This window comes from Prionailurus bengalensis, chromosome B2 (assembly GCF_016509475.1).
Source record: "Prionailurus bengalensis isolate Pbe53 chromosome B2, Fcat_Pben_1.1_paternal_pri, whole genome shotgun sequence".
NCBI classification, from domain to species: domain Eukaryota; kingdom Metazoa; phylum Chordata; class Mammalia; order Carnivora; family Felidae; genus Prionailurus; species Prionailurus bengalensis.
Genome location: NC_057349.1, coordinates 75,067,486 through 75,087,940, shown reverse-complemented (window position 1 = coordinate 75,087,940; position 20,455 = coordinate 75,067,486). Strand labels below are relative to the sequence as shown.

The 20,455-nt window shown below is 40.0% G+C and overlaps 1 protein-coding gene across 14 annotated transcripts in view; it reads left to right on the top strand.

Annotated features, from left to right (window-relative positions):
- Positions 1–224: 224 nt before the first annotated feature.
- Positions 225–20,455, top strand: part of SNAP91 (synaptosome associated protein 91) — a 149,118-nt gene continuing 128,887 nt past the window's right edge. For 6 of the 14 annotated variants that reach the window (XM_043593028.1, XM_043593027.1, XM_043593022.1 and 3 more), the window contains exons 1-2: positions 225–363; positions 1,666–1,825. In XM_043593028.1, the coding sequence (XP_043448963.1) occupies positions 1,696–1,825 (130 nt within the window). In that variant the 5' untranslated portion in view covers positions 225–363; positions 1,666–1,695. Of the gene's footprint in view, positions 364–665; positions 780–1,080; positions 1,274–1,665; positions 1,826–20,455 lie in introns of those variants that run through there. The other 8 variants (XM_043593026.1, XM_043593025.1, XM_043593023.1 and 5 more) reach the window with 3 other exon arrangements.

Genomic DNA, 20,455 nt, shown 5'->3' with positions numbered 1-20,455 from the left:
GGGCCAAGGCAGCCTTGGACAGGCGGGCGTGTCAGAGACAGAATGTAGAGGAGAAAGGGCTGGGCTCTGCCAGGCAGCGCGCGACGACGCCCGAACCTTGGCCTTCACAGCAGCACTCCAGAAGCCCACTGGCAGAGCTGCTCCAACGCCCCCGCCGCCCTCCGCGAATCCCGCAGTAGCCGCGCAGGTGTGCGCGGTGCGCGCGCACGCAGTGCGTGCCGGGTGCGGGTCTAGCAGGCGGAGGGGCTGCTGGGCGCCTCGCGGAGGGTGGTTGGCTGGTGGGTGTCGGCCTCCCAGCCATCCCGCCTCCTTCTTCTTGTCTCGCGCCGGCCGGGGATGCTCGCGCGCGGCGCCCCCTTGCCTGTAAGCCGGCCGTCTCGGGGGTGCGGGGGGGGGGGGCGCGGCGTGTGTGAGTAGCTGGGAGGGGGCCGCGAGGAGCTCCGCGGAGAGCTCGCCCGGGTTAGTCCGCCGTCGTCACCTGACTCGTTGGAGCAGCCACAGCTGAGGTGGGGGCGGGGATGGGAACGCGGCGCGGATCGCTAGAGAGACGCGGCAGCGCCGGCGGAGGAGGCGGCGGCGGGCGGGTACAGGCTTCTGGGGCCACGGGCGGCGGGCGCAGGGACCGCGGAGTGGAGGGCGGGGGGCCGGGCTAGGGCAGGAGGCATCGCGCCCCGGGGCACCGGCTCCGCGCGCGGCCGCACACACCCACCCGGCGCGGCTTCCCTCGGCGGCCCGGGCTCCGCTCATCCTGCGGCGGGAGGCGCCGCTCCCGGGGCGGGGTGAGTACCCGCGGCCCCTGCTCGGCCCCCTCCTCCGCGCCAGGGCAGCGCGCGGATCCTGAGAGGATAATCCTAGGGCGCGGAGAAGGGCAGCGGCTGGGTGACAGCTCCGTGGCGCGCTCGATTGCGGGCGGGGGGCTGGGCTGTCAGCCCGTCTCTGCTCCACTGCCAGGAAGGGCGAGGCGCCGAGAGACTCCGGCGCCTCCGCAGAGCCCCCGGGCGGCCCCTGCGGCGGGGATTTGGGGGCGAGGGGAGGGGACCCGGGCGTAGGGCCTCGGCGGGCCTTTGGAGGCGGCGGTGAGGAAGGAAAGGGAGGAGAGGGCATAATATGGCGCAATGCTAGGATAATCTCCACCGCGCCCGAAGGAGGACGAGCCCACTGCTGCAGCAGCGCGAGGAGGAGGAGGAGGGAAACGGCCAGGGCTTGGGTATCCGATTCAGACCCCGGAGCCTGCGGGCTACTGGGAAGAAACGCTGCGGCGGGCAAGCGAGAGGTGGGCACACGGTGGGCGCGGTGCCCAGGGAATAACCCCGACGCACGCCGGAGCTGGTCGGACACGCGGGGATCAGGTTGCAGGCGAAGTGCTGATTGACTGGGGGGGAGGGGGGCGCCGGAGGGGTGAGGCGGGAGGCACGGGGAGTGGGATGGGGACGGTGTTACGAGGCTGGAACCGGAGGGGGCTCCGTGACAGACCTACTCTGGTTCAAGACCCTTAGATCGCGTCGCAAGAGAGGGGTTTAGCGCTTTGCTAGCTCCTAGAGGTGGTACCAGGGCGGGGACGGAGGAGAAGGGAGCCGCCGTGCGGCTGGAGGAGGCAGGGCCGGGGTGCTCGGAGGGTAGGGTCTGCGGGTTTCAAGCAGGACCATCTCCCCTTCTTTCCCGCAGAAGAGGAGGCGATAGACTTGGCCGGAGAAGATGTCGGGCCAAACGCTCACGGATCGGATCGCCGCCGCTCAATACAGCGTGACAGGCTCCGCTGTTGCGAGAGCGGTCTGCAAAGCCACCACTCATGAAGTGATGGGCCCCAAGAAAAAGCACCTGGACTGTAAGCATCTTTTTATATAAGCGGGACATGCGCATGGCAGAGGCGCCCTGGATGCCGGCGTGCGGCCTGGGCTCGCAGTCTGTAATGCTGCGGCTTTCAGAACTCCCAGCTGAGCTCCAAATCTCCAGAGGTGGAGGTGTTGCTTTGGGGCAACCCTGAAACCTTGTGTTTGAGCCATTTTTTTTCTCCTGTTGACCTCCAAGGTCTTGGTGGAGAAAAAAAAAAAAAATACTTGTATGTATTAATACTATGAAATACTGAGAAATTGCACATTCTGGATTAGGCACTTTTCACTTTTCTTTTCTTTCCTTTTCTTTCTTTCTCCACACACCACTCCTTTATCCAGGTTATAGGAAATCAGGGGTTGAACAGTCATAACCCTCCCCCACCCCCAAAAAAGAAAAAGATGAAATTATAAAAGGTCACATTTATCACCCTAGTTTTCTAAATACATTTTAAAAGTGTCATCTCTTTCACTGTGGCTGCTGAGGTTTTGTGTGAGTGTGAGTGAGTGTGTATTGTACATAACCACACCAAACTGAAATAAATTCAAGCTATTGAATGAGGAAATTGAACTTCAGAGATCATGGAGATTTCATTTTACACATCCTGGCACACTTCTTTGTCCCATTCTCGGAAGCTGCTGGGCAGAATGACTGCTGTGGTCACAAAATGGATGTGCTTTTTCCAGCATTTGTGATGGTGCACTTTTACATGAAAACGTTTCATTCATAATGCTTTCTTTTTATATTTGTTATTTGATGGAAAACAGCTTTAATCCAGTTTAGAATCTGATATAAAATTTTCACATGATTAACGCTGTAAATACTTACTTATTGAAAGACAAACAGGGACTTAGAAAAAGGCACTCACTGGGTTTAGGTGTTGAGACTCTTTATAGGTAAGGCTCCATCAGCACATGTCCTCTAGCTGATTCAGCTCTAGCTGTTCAGTCTCGTTGACCTGCTTAGGAACTGCTCTGTTATGATGTTTGTTGATAAAGGTCAGTGCTGGCATAATAGACACAACTATAGCCATACCCATTTCCTATCTAGCTTCCTTTGCCCATTTTCTGAGTTTCTTTTGCTTCAGGCCTTCCCCAGTGTCTGCCTTGTGCAGCGGAGAAAATGGCACCAGTGTTAGAATTGACTTTAGTCCTATTATCTGTATGAGCACAGCTTGATGAAGCATACAGCTGGACACTGTGAGGGTCATCCAGGCTTGTGAAGCTGTTGTGTCACAGAACTGAATAATTTTGCTTTTAGAAGCTTGTCTGAGGGGAAAACACCATTACCCCTTTCCTGGAGGAGTTTCTAACAAAATGTGTTGATTATGGTATCATGTGTTATATGTGCAGTACAGGATGGAAGAGGCCACCAGGGCCAGGGCACCTAACAGGAGTGGAAATTATAAATTCATGACCATCTCATTTTGCTGCAGCATGCTGAATCATTTAGCCATCTTTCCATCAGTTTCCCCAACTCTGGAAAGATGACTCATGTCTTAAAGGTATGTGTCAGTCTAGCAAATATTCATTAATAAAGAAGTTATAGGTTATTGATTTGCTAAATGCTATGAAAATGATAGATCAGTATATTGATACATATCATAAACATTCACAGGTTTGAGCATTTCATCAAAACATTATTCAGATAAAGACCCACTTTTCCATATCTAAATATTTAGTCGCCTTAGTATTTTAGATCTGGAAAAGTCTCTTAAAAATTTTCAAGGTGGGAGGTTTTCCAGTATCTCCAGCATATGTTACTGAGTGGGGTGATTTTGAAGATGTGGAACATAAGGGGGAGATTCTGTATTTAGGAAGCAGATGAAGCAGGAATTGGTATTGAATTAGTGTGAATAATCATAAGAGCTAAACATTTATTGAGCAGTTAGTATATGCCAGGCACTGGGCTTTACATTATTAATTTATTGCTGCTTAACAGGTTCAGGAAAGGTAATTAACTTTCACAGCTTTTAACCACTGCACTAAACTATTGTCTGTGGCTTATTGAGTAATATTTTCTGTGGGGGGCTGTGGGGAGGAACAGTATTAGCCTGAATGGTTAATCTCCAAAACACCTATCCTGTTTGTATGGCTTTGTGTGAAATCATGCAGCACAACCCATGCTCTATTGCAAATCTCTATGGTATGCATGAAGACTTTTGAATTTGGTCACTTAAAAAAATGAGCAAAAGGCAAGCACTGAACAGTATTAGTTTTCTTTTTAACATTTTAGTTTTTGAATAAGTAATAAAATAAAAGAGCTGCACTTAAATACAACCTTAGGGCAAAATTTGGAAAGATAGATATCACATTATTGATATGTCCTATCTTAAGAAAAAATGACATGGAAAATTTGAGTATACAAATATTATATTTATATGCATTTTAAGGGGACATTTTACTTGGAATTCCTTGTGAAGTTCCTTTAAATAATAGTAGACTACCTTAGCAATTTTTTCACAGGTTTTCGGTAACATAACAGTTATAACAGTGAGTCACATCCATTATTAGGACATGCAAACACATAACTAAGTTTCCCTATAGGCATTGAAGCACTCTTAAGTAATGTTTTAGTATTGAAAATATTAAATAGTAGTTGGGAGGAAAAGAGCATAATGTAGAGTGGAAACAAAAAAAAAATAATTAGCTTGATTTGTGTATAACTTTTTAGTTTGGAATTTAGGTTGGAAGGTTATAAGATTAAAGTTTATGGTTTTGTGATTTTTTTTGCAGATATTGGATTAATGGAATAGGCTCTGAATATTATTTAAAGTATTGGTTTAAAATATGATTTTTTTTCTGTTTGGGTTGGTAGGCCAAGAAAATTAGGGTTAATTCTAGTGGTTTATAAAATGATGCTTAATGGTATGTGATTTAAACATTTAAAGGAATGATTTGTTTTATTTTTTTAAATTTTTTTTTTTAACGTTTATTTATTTTTGGGACAGAGAGAGACAGAGCATGAATGGGGGAGGGGCATAGAGAGAGGGAGACACAGAATCGGAAGCAGGCTCCAGGCTCTGAGCCATCAGCCCAGAGCCTGACGCGGGGCTCGAACTCACGGACCGCAAGATCGTGACCTGGCTGAAGCCGGACGCTTAACCGACTGCACCACCCAGGCGCCCCAAGGAATGATTTGTTAACATCTGAGGGCAGAGCGAAGGTGGAGATAAAGAAACTCTAGGCATATAGTCTGAGATTTCCCCCCTTTTCAGTAACAGTAAGTTTCTTAGAGGAAAAATATATTCAGAAAAAGCTTCACCATAATCAGCAGATATTTATTGAATTTAAAGTAAATTAATATTGGGGCTCCTGGGTGGCTCAGTTGGTTAAGTGTCCAACTCTTGATTTTGGCTCAGGTCACGATCTCACAGTTCTGCTCATGAGATCGAGCCCTGCGTCAGGCTCTGTGCTAACAGCATGGAGCTTGCTTGGTATTCTCTCTCTTCCTCTCTCTCCTCCCCCACTTGTGAGAGGGCATGCGTGCACATTCTCTCTCTCACAAAATAAACATTGAAAAATAAATTAATATTTTATAATATATATTTTAAGGTATGTTTGAATTATGTAAAACTTTTATTCCATACTCTGCTATAATAATCTTGCTCCTTGCACGTGAAAGTTAAATACTTGACCAGTGTTAGTTTTACATTAGTTTTTCTGGGTCCCTTTATACATCTTTGTTTCCTTTTCTTTGTAACTTTGTGTACCTATTTGGTAACACATGAAATATCCAGGATTCAGCAAGTATTTAACTTTTGGTTACAACTGTTGTGTATTTCAGTTGTTTTTCCTTTTCTGTTTTGTAGTTGATGGCCTGCCCAAGTCAAATAATAAAGAGATAAGATCCAGTAGGGCACCTAGTATCTGCCCAAGTGCTGTATCACAGTTAAAGAACAACCAAAAAATAGAATCGGCCCAATGTAACACCTGCAGGGAGAAATTTGGAAAGTTTGGCAGCCTAATATTCATTTCTGTTAATAGCTCTTACAAACAACTTCTATATATGTCCTGTGGTTAAAAAACCCTATTTAACATTATCAAAATTTAAACATAGACATTTATATCAAACCAAACCTCATGAAAAGCCAAATTGGGTATCAATAATGCAATTTTTTTCCATTTTAAACATCTTGAGGGTTTTTAATAATGAACTTATGCTACATAATGAACAAGTGATTCGAGTTCTGAATCTTATGTTTGAGAGATACTGACTGTCATTTTAGAAATGAGTCCTATCCTCCCAAATTAAGAAAAAGATGTTACTTCTTATTACAATATCTATAAAAGTAGTGGGAGATATGGATTATGTTTTGATTCAAGGCAAATATTGGCAAATTACCACAAGATTCCTACTGTTTTAATTTTATTCATAAAATATCTGCAAATAAGAAATATTGTGAGTATATATAATGAAAATTTAACCTTAAAAGTTTATTTGCTTTACAGAAGCTTGCTTAGTATAAATAAAATATATTTTGATTTATAGAAATGCTATTTGCATGCTAATTCAGTTGATACCATATTTATACTTGTGATAACTGAAAAAAATCTTTCTATAGTGCATAGATCCAAAAAAATAGAGACTATTGAATAAAATTAATAGGATCGATGTATAAAAGTTTACTGAACACTAGAGTAACTTTCAACATGAGAAGTGTACTGTTTTGCTGTAACATATTTTACTTTTATCCCACTTGTTCTCATTTCACTATTTGTTATTGACTAAATACACCCTCTCATTTTTCTGTACCAAGACACGCTCCATTCCTCCTTGATTTCACCAGAAGACCCAGTCTAGGTGTGGAGATGGAGGAGATAGTATTTTTTAGGCAGTGAGGAAGAGCCAGGGGAAATCACTTCTGAAAAAGCATTCGAGTCAATGATCATTTATACAGTAAATCTGTGAAGACGCCAATCTGTATGGTCCTGTGATGTTCCCAGACAACACTCAGCATTCTGGGAGAGGGTGGAGAGATCATGTGAGGTTTGGGGGCTGGCAGGAGCAGGAAAAGCAGAAGAGTGGCAAAGAGTCTCAGGTAATAGTAAGGAGCATGCTTTAGAAATGACTTAAAATTGGGGTGCCTGTCGGTGGCTCAGTCAGTTGGGCATCTGACTTCAGCTCACGTCATGATCTCACAGTCTGTAAGTTCAAGCCCCGCATCAAGGCTCTGTGCTGACAGCTCAGAGCCTGGAGCCTGCTTCAGATTCTGTGTCTGCCCCTCCCCTGCTCATGCTATGTCTCTCTCTGTCTCAAAAATAAATAAAAACATTTAAAAAATTTTTAAAAAACAATGACTTAAAATAGTTAAGCAGGCTTTATATCAACTGTTTTTTCCTGGATCTTTTTACTTCCAAATTTTCAGAGAAATCTTTTTTTTTTTTATGATATAATATTCTGTTTGGGTCACTTTGGATATTTTTTTCTCCTTTGGTGATCAGTGTAGTTAGCAGATACTTTCTTAGAACCAGTATATAATTGGTAACTCACAATTTTTTAAAAGTTGCAAAACTTGTATATGTGGAAAAAAATAAAATTATGTAAGAGTAGGTAAATTTATATATTAATTGCAATATTAGCTTGTAGTATTTTAGATTAAAATCTAGATTTTTGATACATTGCCATATTAGTTTTAATGTTTAATAAATGGCTGCTGAAGTCTTGTAATTTAATCTGTACACTCAGTTGCTATGGATCTATCTCTTAGCTTTTCACAAATAAATATCCTTTAAATATCTTACCTCCTCTTTTCAGATTGATTGATGCTGGGATGGGATGTTCTTGGAGCTTATATAGGTTTCAGTAACTTCGTAAAGAAGGTCAGAAGTGACATATAACCTTCTTCCCTGAGGGCCTAGGATGCTTTCCTTAACATAGTTGTATTTTAGGTGGCTCAACTCCTGAGCCAGCTGCTATTAAGTGAGCCTTCAAATATAATCATAGTTCAATTAAATAATTTGAAAAGCCCCATTTCTTTCCATTAAAAAATATTTATTCAGGGCGCCTGGGTGGCTCAGTCAGTTGAGCGTCCAACTTTGGCTCAGGTCATGATCTTGTGGTTTGCGTCCAGCTCTGTGCTGACAGCTCAGAGCCTGGAGCCTGCTTCAGATTCTGTGTCTCCCTCTCTCTCTGCCCCTACCCCGCTTGCGCGCTCTCTCTCTCTCTCTCTCTCTCTCTCTCTCTCTCTCTCTCTCTCAAGAAATAAATAAACATTAAAAAAATAAAAAAAAATATGTTTATTCAGTTCTACCTTGTTTGCAAATTTTTTTCTCTTTACAGAGAAACACCATTTGCTTGTGAAGGGAAATGTTGGCTGTCTTTTTTCTTAGGGGTTTATGTAATGTGCTCTATGCTTTGTTTCTCATTAAGGAGAGAATAGTAGAATGGCATACCCAGTGTCAGTTGCATGATGACCTATAAGACAGGATGGAGTCTTCCTAGGAGCAACTTGATGACAGCCCAAACCAGAGAGAGAATTGTACCCAAAACCCCACAGCCTTTTTACACCTGGGTTCCTACTCTCTCTTCATTTGTTCCAAATGTGTGAGGATCCCTCCTGCCTTCCCATGTGTACATAAACTGTCTCTACTATGCATCTTTAAGAAGGATTTAATGTTTTCTAAAGGATTTTGTGATATGCCATTCCTGGCTACTCAAGAGAGAAGCTGCATTTTTGTCTACTTTGTGTGGTTTTGCTTTTTGGCCTGATCATTATTCTCCCAGGGTTAGCACTTTTATTTTATTTTTTTTATTTAAAAAAAAATTTTTTTTTAACATTTATTTATTTTTGAGAGAGAGAGAGACAGAGCATGAATGGGGGAGGGTCAGAGAGAGAGGGAGACACAGAATCTGAAACAGGCTCCAGGCTCTGAGCGGTCAGCACAGAGCCCGATGCGGGGCTCGAACTCACGGACTGTGAGATCATGACCTTAGCCGAAGTCGGATGCTCAACTGACTGAGCCACCCAGGCGCCCCAGCACTTTTATTTTAAATGATAACTCTCCTCCTTTCTGTATCAGTTGTTCTGTCATCTGTGTCTTTAACCTCTCCTCCTATCTCTCTCATGAGCATTTTCAAGTATCTCCATTTAAAACAAGGTCACCGACACACAGCCCTCCTTGGATTCTATGACCTCTTCCAGCAGCCAACCTGTTGTCCCTTGCCTTTCTTTCACAGCCAAGCTTCTTGAAACAGAAGCTCACCATTCCAAAGAAAACAAACACAAGTCTACCCCTCTTTGGATATCCTGTGTCTTTGGCTTAACCCAAGTGTGAACTACTAGGATTGTTGTTAGGTTCCAGGCATTGCCCACAGAATTGGCCAAGCCACTAATTTGAGAGTTTCCCCTCATCTGTCACATCCAGTCAGTCATCAGTTGTTAAAAAAACTCTGGGGGCGCCTGGGTGGTGCAGTCGGTTAAGTGTCCGACTTCAGCCAGGTCACGATCTCGCGGTCCCGGAGTTCGAGCCCCGCGTCAGGCTCTGGGCTGATGGCTCAGAGCCTGGAGCCTGCTTCCGATTCTGTGTCTCCCTCTCTCTCTGCCCCTCCCCCGTTCATGCTCTGTCTCTCTCTGTCCCAAAAATAAATAAACGTTCAAAAAAAAAAAATTTTAAAAAACTCTGAAATGTCCTTCTTAACTGTTTCTGCCTTGGTTTAAATCAGTTACAAACCTCATTTGTAAAACAAAGGTGAGTAATATTACCTACGTGTTATCTTTGGTGAGATATAATGCATGTGAAATACCTGGCCCAGAGCTTGACTCACAAATGTGCACTGAACATCAATTATGACTACTGCTGTTTCTAGTACAATCGCTGTTGGTGCTACTGTTGCCCTTACTCGTACCGTTACTGCCACTACCACCACCATAACAACGGACATGACCATTAGTGATTTGCCCTTACCACTTCTCCACGATTGTTTTTTGCCCCCTCCTTTCATTTACTTCAGTTTGTGCTTTAATTCCAACTTTCTCTTTCTATAGTTTGAAAGCTTAAAATACATATTATTTCTGTTTCTTTTCATGATCACCTTTAAAAATGTAGTATGTCTACTTAAAGTCTAAAGTAGAACAGTATCTTTTTATTTCCTCCTAAAGAAGAGAAATTTAGAAACTTCAGTCACCCACTTCTCACTTACATGCTATGTTGGCTAGTGTTTTAATTCTACCATAGTTTTAACTCCCAAAGTTAGACATTATTATTTGATACAGGCAGTGTTTATGCAGGTAAACCCTCCTTGACTTTACCATTCCTTCATTATGTCTAAGATTTTCCAGAACTATATCCTTTTAAAGCTCCTTAAGTGAGGCTCTTTAGTAGTAAACTCTATTTTTGTCTAAAGATAAATTTGTCCATATTTTTGAATGATAGTTCATATATCTTATATATATATATATTTTTTTTCTGTATAGTTTATATATAGTTTTTCCTTGGAACATAATTTCACTCTTTTGGCTACTGTTGTTCCTTGTAAGAAGTCATCTATGAGTCCACATGTCTTTAGGTAATCTCTTAGTACTTGTGGCAGCTTCTAAAATCTTGTTTGTCTTGTCCTGCTGTAGTGCATATGTGTATACATGTAGCTTTTTTTTTTTAATTTTAATTTCAGTATAGTTAATATAACAGTGTTGTTTTAGTTTCACAGGTACCATATAGTGATTCAACACTTGTATACATTACTTAGTGCTCATCACTCTTAATCCTCCTCATCTGTTTCACTCATCCGCTCCCACCTTTCCTCTGATAACCATCAGTTTGCTCTCTATGTTTTGGTTTCTCTCTTTTTTGTTGTTGTTCTTTGTTTTGTTTCTTAAGTTCCACATATGAGTGAAATAATATGGCGTTTGACTTTCTCAAGCTGACTTATTTCATTTAGCATTATACTCTCTAGATCCATCTGTGGTGTTGCAAATGGCAAGATTTCATTATTTTTATGGCTGAGTAATATTCCATTGTGTGTGCGTATGTGTATGTGTGTATACCACATCTTCTTAATCCCATTCATCTATTGATGGAAACTTGGACTATGTCCATAAATTGTCTATTGTAAATAATTCTGCAGTAAACATAGGGACGTATATATCTTTTTTAATTAGCGTTTTCATATTCTTTGAGTAATTACCCAGCAGTGGAATTACTGGATGATATGATAGTTTTATTTTTTATTTTCTGGGAATCTCCATACTGTATAATGGCTGTACCAGTTTGTATTCCCACCAACATTGCAAGAGGGTTCCTTTTTGTCCACATCCTCACCAACACACTGTTTCTTGTGTTTTTGGCTTAGCTATTCTGGCAGGCATGAAGTGATATTCACTATAGTTTTGATTTGTATTTCCCTGATGAGAAGTGATATTGAGCATCTTTCATGTGTTTGTTGGCCATCTTTGTGTCTTCTTTGGAGACATGTCAGTTCATGTCTTCTGTCCATTTTTTACTTAGATTATTTGACTTTTTTTGGTTCTGAGTTATATACATTCCTTGTAGATTTTGGTTACTAACCCTTATTCAGATATGTCATTTGCAAATATCTTCTCCTATTCAATAGGCTGTCTTTTAGTTTTATTGTTTCCTTCACTATGCAGAAGCTTTTTATTTTGATGTAGTCCCAATAGTTTATTTTTGCTTTTGTTTCCCTTGCCTCAGGGGACACATCAGAAAAATATTGCTGTAACTGATGTTGCAGAAATTACTGCATGTGCTCTTTTCTAGGATTTTTATGACTTCACATCTCACATTTAGGTCCTTAATCCATTTTGAATTTATTTTTGTGTATAGTGTAACAAAGTGTCCCAGTTTCATTCTTTGGCATGTAGCTGTCCAGTTTTCCCAGCACCTTTTGTTGAAGAGACTGTTTCCCATTGCATATTCTTGCCTCCTTTGTTGGAAATTAATTGACCATATAGTAGTGGGTTTACTTCTGGGCTCTCTATTCTGTTCCATTGATCTATGTGTCTGTTTTTGTGCTTGTACCATACCATTTTAATTACTATAGCTTTGTAGTATATCTTGATATCTGGGATTATGATCCCTCCAGTTTTGTTCTTGTTTTTCAAGACTGCTTTAGCTATTTGGATTTTCTTTTCTTTTCTTTTGTGGTTCTGTACAGATTTTAGGATTGTTTGTTCTAGTTCAGTGAAAAATTATGTTGGTATTTTGGTAGGGATTTCATTAAATCTGTAGATTGCTTTCAGTAATATAGAAATTTTAACAATATTCTTCAAAGCCATGAGCATAGAATGTCTTTCCATTTCTTTGTATCATCCTGAATTTCTTTCATCAGTACTTTATAGTTTTCAGAGTCTAGGTCTTTCACTTCCTTGGTTAAGTTTATTCCTAGGCATTTTATTTATGTATTTATTTTGGTGCAATTGTAAATGGGATTGTTTTCTTAATTTCTCTTTCTACTACTTTATTATTACTATATAGAAATACAACAGATTCCTGTATTTTGATTTTGTATCCTGTGACCTTAATGAATTCATTTACCTGCTCTAGTAGTTTTTTGGTGACATCTTTGGGTTTTCTAGATCATGTCATCTGCAAATAGTGAAAGTTTTACTTCTTCCTTGTCAATTTTGAATGCTTTTATTTCTTGTTCTTGTCTGCTGTGGCTATTAGGACTTCCAGAACTATGTTGAATAAAAGTGGTGAGAATGGACATGATTTTGTTCCTGATCTTAGGGGAAGAGCTCTCCATTTTTCACCATTGAGTATGATATTAGCTATGGATTTTTCATATATGGTCTTTATTATGTTGAGGTATGTTCTCTCTAAACTGACTTTGTTGAGGATTTTTATCATGAATGGATGTTGTACTTTGCCAAATGCTTTTTCTACATCTATTGAAATAATCATATGATTTTTGTCCTTTCTCTTATTGATGTGATATATTGCATTGATTTACAAATAATGAACCACCTTTGCATCCCTGGAATAAATCCCACTTGATTGTAGTGAATGATTTGTTAATATATTGTTGGTTTGGTAATATTTTGAGGATTTTTGCATCTATGTTCATCAGAGATACTGGCCTATAGTTCTCTTTTTTTGTGGTGTCTTTATCTGGTTTGGTATCAGGGCAGTGCTGGCCTCATAGAATGAATTTGGAAGCATTCCTTCCTCTTAGATGTGGCTTTCTTTTATTTATCCTCTTAACACTAAATCTTTTCATTATATTCTTCTATCTCATTATATCCTTATATAACATTTATAGTTTCAAATGCTTTTTTTACTGTTTAGCATGCTTTGTTTTTCAGGTATCTTCCAGTTTATTAATTATCTCTTTATGTTGTGTCTGCTTTTACTCATCCTTTCGTTTCAAATTTTATTCATTAATATTTTTCATTTTTGAAGCTTTTCAAATTTGCTCTTTTTTGGATGACATAGATTTCTTACTCACATTTTTGAGTTCCTCTTTTGTTTATTCACCATTTGGAACACAGCTCACTTTATATTTGTATCTCATAGATCCATTACATGAAGTTCTGTGTCTGCTACTGTTTTTGACTGACTGACTATTGTGAAATGTTTCCTCACGTGTTTTATAATTTTGGACTTCATATGTGGGAATCCTGAAATTTTAGGATAACCTAGAGAGGATTTGTATTTGCTTCTGTCAAATCCCACAAGTGCTACTGTCCTGAGGGCACCTTAAGGTGGTTTCTGCTATTGGAGTTTCCCATCCAGTGCAGGTCTAGGTGTGTAATTCAAAGTCTAAAAAGCTCAGAATACCAAAGTTCTTTTTTATAAAACATTTTATAGCAGAACTTGACCTTATCCAGTCTTTATGTTTCCTACCATCAAAGTTTGTATGTTGAACTACATACAAACTACAGAAATATTGTTGTATTATAGTCTGCTGTCCAGATTAGACTGGGGTGTTACTTAATATGTGGCGTATGTACCATTTTACTTTTGTAAAATCTGAACAATCCTAAATTCTGAAACACATATGGCTCTGAGGGTCTTGGATAGAGGAGTGTGAATCTGTAGTCTAAATATGAGTCACCAACTTGGACAAGGGAAAAGCTATGGTTATAAAAGCCCTAGATATTTCTTCTTTTTCCTTCATTTACCCAGAACCTAGACTGAGTAGGACGAGCTTTTGTCTTCCTTTGCTGGAAGTTGTTCTTTTTTGTTTTTGTTTTTTTCTTCTTATTTTACAAAGGGAGTAACCCTTTGAGGATCCCAGCTTTCTGTGGAGGTCTTTATTCCAACTAGCCACCTTGCTTAGTCTCAAGACCTTGTTTCCTGTTCCCCATAGGGCTGTTAAAATCTAAGCCTCCTGGCCTCTCAGATTAACACACGGCCTCAAGCAGCCTGCTCTTCAGTATCACTTTGCCATGTGTTTTTCTGCATCTTCTTTCTGTTTTGGCCTTGGGGATTGCTCTTATTTTCTTGTGAGGTCACCCAAATGAGTGGAAGGATGACAGTAATATTTACCCAAATTATCAGGTGTGCTTTTTTTCTGTATGCTAGAGATAAAAGCAGCCTGTTTTCCTATCCTCTGTTCTTTCCTTCCACTCCCCATACACACCACAGTTCATTCTTGAGAAACTTTGAAATTCATTAGGTTCATCTATTCTCTGTATTACTTTTTGTCCTTTATGCAGTTTCTGTGTTTTAACGTATTTTTAAAATTTCACTTCCAAAACCTAGTTTAGTCATTCTTTCTCAGGACTTCGATGGCCCCCCATGCATGCATCCCTGCCATATCACTCACGGGGCTGCAGAGGGATCCTGTTTAGTAGAATTCCGTGTTCCCTCTAGTCTGCAGTTTCATTGAGGCTGCCTTATCTCTAACACCAAACATAGCATGGGAGCGGGTTTTGGTAAACCTTTAGTGAATGATTTTTTATTTCAGATTTCACATCTCCTAAATTTCAGAACTTTTTTGTTCTTATAAACTTTCTCTTTAAAGATTTTACTTTTACTTGCTAACCTTTCAGAAGAGCAAGGAGTTTAACTTGATTCATTTTCTCTCAAGGTTTTGAAAACCAAAGTGTAATATTAGAGGAAACAAAACAACTAAAAGAAACATTAAGTTGCTTAATGTACATAGCTGTACATTTTCTGATGGTCTTTTAACACTTGCATTCCTGTGACATGATAAAAATGTTATTTGGGAGAAAATTATATCCTGACGTGAAAAGATTTTTTTGGTTGTAAGTTAAAGCATATGTGTACTTCTCTTGATGGATGTCATCAATAATTAGGTAGTATATGATTATTAATATTAGAGAAAATTCTTCACTAGCATTTATTGTGTGTATATGTGGATACCCATTTGCTTTAGTTTGTTTTGAGTTGGATGCAGTTAGGTAGCATTGTTTTTCAGTATCCACCTTATAATTCACGAGTGTATACATTATGAGTAGTAGGGATAGTTATAGAAGAAAAACATTATTTCAAAGTAGCTGTATACTTTTAATTTTTTTTGAAATGATATTCACCATTCATGATTCACTAACATGATAATATCACCATTGAGGCTTTTAGAAAAGCTATGAAGAAAGGGGACAAGCTTAAGCTAAAATTTTGGGTTGTGTTTCCTTTGTAAAGAGAGCAATAAATGTTAGCATATTTAATTTGGCTTTAATTTCACTTGTTTGTAGAAATTAGAAATTACTTTCAGTATTGAGGCTTTTAGTAGCTTATTTAGCACGATGCCATTATTTATTCATTTAACAAATATTGGGTATTTACTAAATCATTCCAAGAGGCAAGGATACCATGGTGAACAAGATACATATAGCTCTTGGCAGCTTATTAGGGGAGAAAATGAAAGAAATAATTATGAGTGGCTCAAAAAGAATTAAGTGCTAACAGGGGAAGTAAAGACCCCAGTGGAGGTACATTGCCGAAGTGATGTTTAAGCTCAGACCGGAAGAATGAGTGGACTACGTAGGTGAGGGACAGATAGGAGCTGCTGCACCCTTCTCTAAGAAGAGGTTCAGAGAGAGCAGGGCACACTGTAGGAATTTAAATAAGTTAAGGGTTACTGGAAAACTAAATTTAAGAAGGCTAAGAATGTTAAGAAGCAAGAGCTGAGTTGTGGATGGTGACCAGATGTGGAGGGCCTTCTAAAGCTGGAGAGAACCTTCGTTTTCACAGATAAGGAAGCTAAGTGCCAAGGAGGAAAAACCATACATTCTGTATGGGTTAATCCTGAATAATTCCTATCTGTCTGCCTTGAGCAGGTGCCCTAATGGGTTATTGCTTTGTTCACCTAGTTCTGATTGCTCTGTTGATACCAGGAAATAATATCTGTGTGAGTCACGTGGGAAATGGAAAAATATTTAAACATATATACATACACACCCACATACACTTTAGTAGTCTGAATTCAAATTCACCATAAATGCAAACCAAACCCAGGACACTTCTGGCACAGTGGACAGTCACGAAGCAGTCCCTAATGGCATTCTAGGACGTGCCTTGCCAGTCTGACCTCTTTTTATCTTTTTCCTCTTTTTGTCTGTTGCTTGGTTGTTGGGTCATAGTGCTAATACCAGAGAATGCTACCTCTGCCATTGGTGACAGTGAAGACTAAAAAGGTTACAGATGTGTGTAACTTAGTTGAAAGTCTTAAAAACTGTGTATTAAACAAACTTTAAAGGCCTTTTAGTTTGACCTTATTTTTTGATGACAGAATTTATAACATTCCTTAACTATTACCAGTGAAATAATAGAATTTTATAATCAGGCTTAACTGTTAACAGTCCAAAACAAACCAAAAAAAAATCAAAAGTAACCCCCCCAAATCACCATATATATTATGTATATCTAAGTACGTTTATGCCATGTTTCTCTGGGTTTGTTAGTCTGTTACTGTCAAAGAAAAAACCTAAGTTATTAATATTGAGGTTAAGTTAATATCCAAGTGAAGAATTTTATTGTTCTCCTGTTCTTTCCGAAGCTAGTTGTTTCCACATTATCATCTTCTGTAATTCTTTTCCTTAAGAGAAGTATTAAAAATACCAGGAAATATTTTATTATTTTTCCTTAAAAGCTGGAATGTAATTTTAGAAAACTTTCTATAATCTCAATGTCAACTTGATTAGCTTCAAACTGTATGCTTTACAGACCCTCCACCATCTGCCTAAACCATTCAGTTCGGCCATTGCTTCACAAAGTTTTGTAATTTTTGTCTCCCTAATTCATGAGGGTTGCGACGTGTTCATGTTTTTCTGGGCTCTTCATTAAGCAGTTTACATTTAACATTCTGGTTTTTGCCTGCCACTAATTAGCATGAGTGTACCCTTGGAAGTTCCATGGAAAGCTGATTTGAGGATGTGCTAACAACAGGCTGAACCCACTGTTAACACCTGCATCTCCTCTTTGCTTTGTTGTTTTGTACTTCCTTTTTTCCCCACAAGGGAGCCCATCATGGTTCCAAAAGAGTCACTTAATTTTTAGTTATACTTTATTGCATTTTATGAAAAACTGTGTGCTGCAGTAACATTAGTCTGTCAAGGGTCTGTTTTCTCTCTTGCTCTCTCACTCTGTCTCTATATGTGTGCGTGTGTGTATGTGTATATATATATATATATATATATATATATATATATATACACCAGTGGAACCTAGTGACTTTGGCCCTTCTTTGGATTGTTGTACTAATCAATTCATGCAGTAATGCTGTGAACTTAGAAGTGTTTCTTCAGTTGAGTTCAGCATTACTTTTTCAGGTGGAAAAATAAGAGTATAAATTGGGCACTCAATTGGTGGGAATGTAAATTGGTGCGAATATTTGGGAGAGAAAATTGGCAATATTAGTCAAAACTCTTAAAGATCCTTTGACACAGCAATTTGACTGCTATAAATTTATCTCTGATAAATAGTTGGCATAATAGAGAAAAGTGTGCATTCAAAGATGTTTGTTGTAGCAATGTAGATAGGAATACAAAATTGAATACACCTAAATACTTGATTAAAAAATGATGGGTGTCCAAACAATAAGATCTGTGCAACTTTGAAAACTGAGGTTGTTAAAGTATATCTGACATGTGAAGACAATTTATTAGGTATGGTCTAATTTTCATTTTTTAAGATATAGATAGATAAGTTTGTTATACATATTTTGGTAGAATATTTGCCAAAATGCTATCTGTGTGTTGAAGGATTTTTACTTCCTACTTTATACCCATATTAGTCATGACTAGTTTGATTATGAGTTACAGGAATATAGATGAAACTAATTTGGGCAAAGACAGGATCATTTTGGCCCTTGTAATCAAGGTGAGGGGAAAGGCAGGGTGAACTGGACCTCCCTGGTGCTTGTTTAGGATTCTTCCTCCACCTCCTGTTTCTCTCACCTCCATTTCACACAATAGTGACAGAACACGTGCTTCAGTCTCACAAATTAACTTTCTCAGTGAGTCTGGAAACACAGTGGACTAAAGCTCCCAGGTTCACATCACCACAGCCTCACCAAGAGAAAGGAATTCTCTTCCTAGAGTTTTACAAATTCATAGGGAAGAATTCTGATTTGCTTTGCTCAGGTCATGGTTTGTCTCTGTGAGTACGCATGATACTATGGCTGTCGGTCTTAACCAGAACTACCTTGTTGGGAATCCCAAGAACGAGTGGCTTGATCTGAGTTTTATTTCTTGCTCACATCACAGTCTGCTGTGGATGGCACCTTCCTTCTAGGGATTCTATCACTTAGGATTTCACCACTGAATTCTATGCATATATAACAGAGGAAGGAAGATAGTCGAGTTGGGGGCAGTATTGCAGGGGAAGATTTAGGTCCAGGTCTAGACATCATTTTGCCTCTATTCCATTGGCAAGAACACAGTGGCCTCACTAGGAGAAGGTGGGAAATGAAGACTAGTTGTGAATCCAGGAGGAGAAGGAAATGGGATGTGAACACATAGTATTGACTCTATAATGTCCGTGGAAAAAGAAATTGGATTATAGCTTGTCACCTATATCTTAAAACACTTATTGTATGCCACCTAGATCTCCAGGGATTTCACTGCTATAGTAGTGTGGTCATTAATATCTAATAATAAGCTAGCTACTATCATTTTCTTTTTCGGTGAGATCAGATGATTCTGGAAATGGATGACTAGTGGCCAGCCAGTAGACTTGTTGCATATTTCTCCATCCTTGGCAGACAGTGCAGATTGATCCTGGCACGGGTTTCTTCAGAGCTTTGATTTGGCCTTCTGGTGCATCCATAGACAATACTTTGGATTTCTGCTATCAGTCATAGTTGACACTCAGGGTAAAACACATTTGCCATCACTCGGCTAGGCAGTTTATCCATGCAAGATAGTAAGGCAAAGCATTTGCTGGATTTACCTAGAACCCAAGATTGGCATTCAACTTGGATGGTGCCAAACCTAGAATTCGTCTGACAGTGACCTTGTCTTTAACATCTAGTAATTCAGGGCACCTGGGTGGCTCTTGATTTCAGCTGAGGTCATGATCTCACAGTTCATGAGTTCAAGCCCTGAGGCAGGCTCCACACTGACAGTGCAGATACTGCTTGGGATTCTCTCCCTTTCTCTCTGCCTCACCCCCAAAAGTAAATAAACTAACTTACAATCTAGTAATTCAGTGATTTGTGTGGTTAGGCCATGGGGAGTAGTTCTTCCTTGCTCTGTTTGATAGCCACAGGGTGTTGTTCCTGGTTGTCTGTTTTGCATTAACAGAGACTGTTAGGGCCAGTGTGAGACAGGGAACAGATGTTTGAAAATTTGCATTTAAGATCTAAACTTTCAGGCATCAGGTCTGATTCTAATCAATTGCCTTTAGATTTGTTGTACAAAGCATATTTGAATTTTAGTACCAAGGAGTTTTCTTTGAGTTGTTACCTAGGTACCTACATGGATATGGTTTCTTTTTTAATGTAAGGTGGTTCTTTATTCACTTTTTGATGAATAAAGGGATTCTCTGGGGTGAAGGAGGGTCTCACACATGAGCATTGGGCATGGCACATGTATGCTATCGATTGCTGCCATCCTCACAAACTCCTGTGAAGTAAATACTGTTATCCTTACTTTACAGAGAAGGAAAAGAAGGCCTGAAGAGGTTAGGGAACTCATCCAAGGTCCCACAGATAATGAGGGGAGAAGTCAGGACTTTATCAGGGATTCTGTTAAGACAGTGGGTTTTATTTCCTTTGCCACATGTTTTTTGCTTGTGTGTGTGTCTGGTGTCACAAGTAGCAATAATCCAAAGAAAAATCAGTTAAAGCACCATGTGATTGTTTTAGGCAGGAAAAACAGGGAGTGGGATATAAAGACAGTTTATTAGCAAATTAGCTAGATGGGCAAAGCCCCTGCAAAGTCCCTCCTCTGGCTCATGGGAAAAAAGGTAGACAGGTTGGGTTCAAATGACTGTTCCTGAGCCAGTCTCACCCCTCATGGGTTATGTCTTTTGATGGCTTGACACTGAAGCCTTTATTTTATCATATGTGTTAATTCAGGACTTTGGGAGGTGATGGAAGCTACAGCAGGAGGAGTACTGATTAGTGATCAGAGGACCTGGTGGAATTCCAGGCTCTGTTGCTTTAGGGCCATGATCTTGGCCAGATTAACTTTATTTCTTTGGGCCCCAATCTCTTCTTTTCTAAGGCATCCTGGGGATATGGTAACACTCAAATG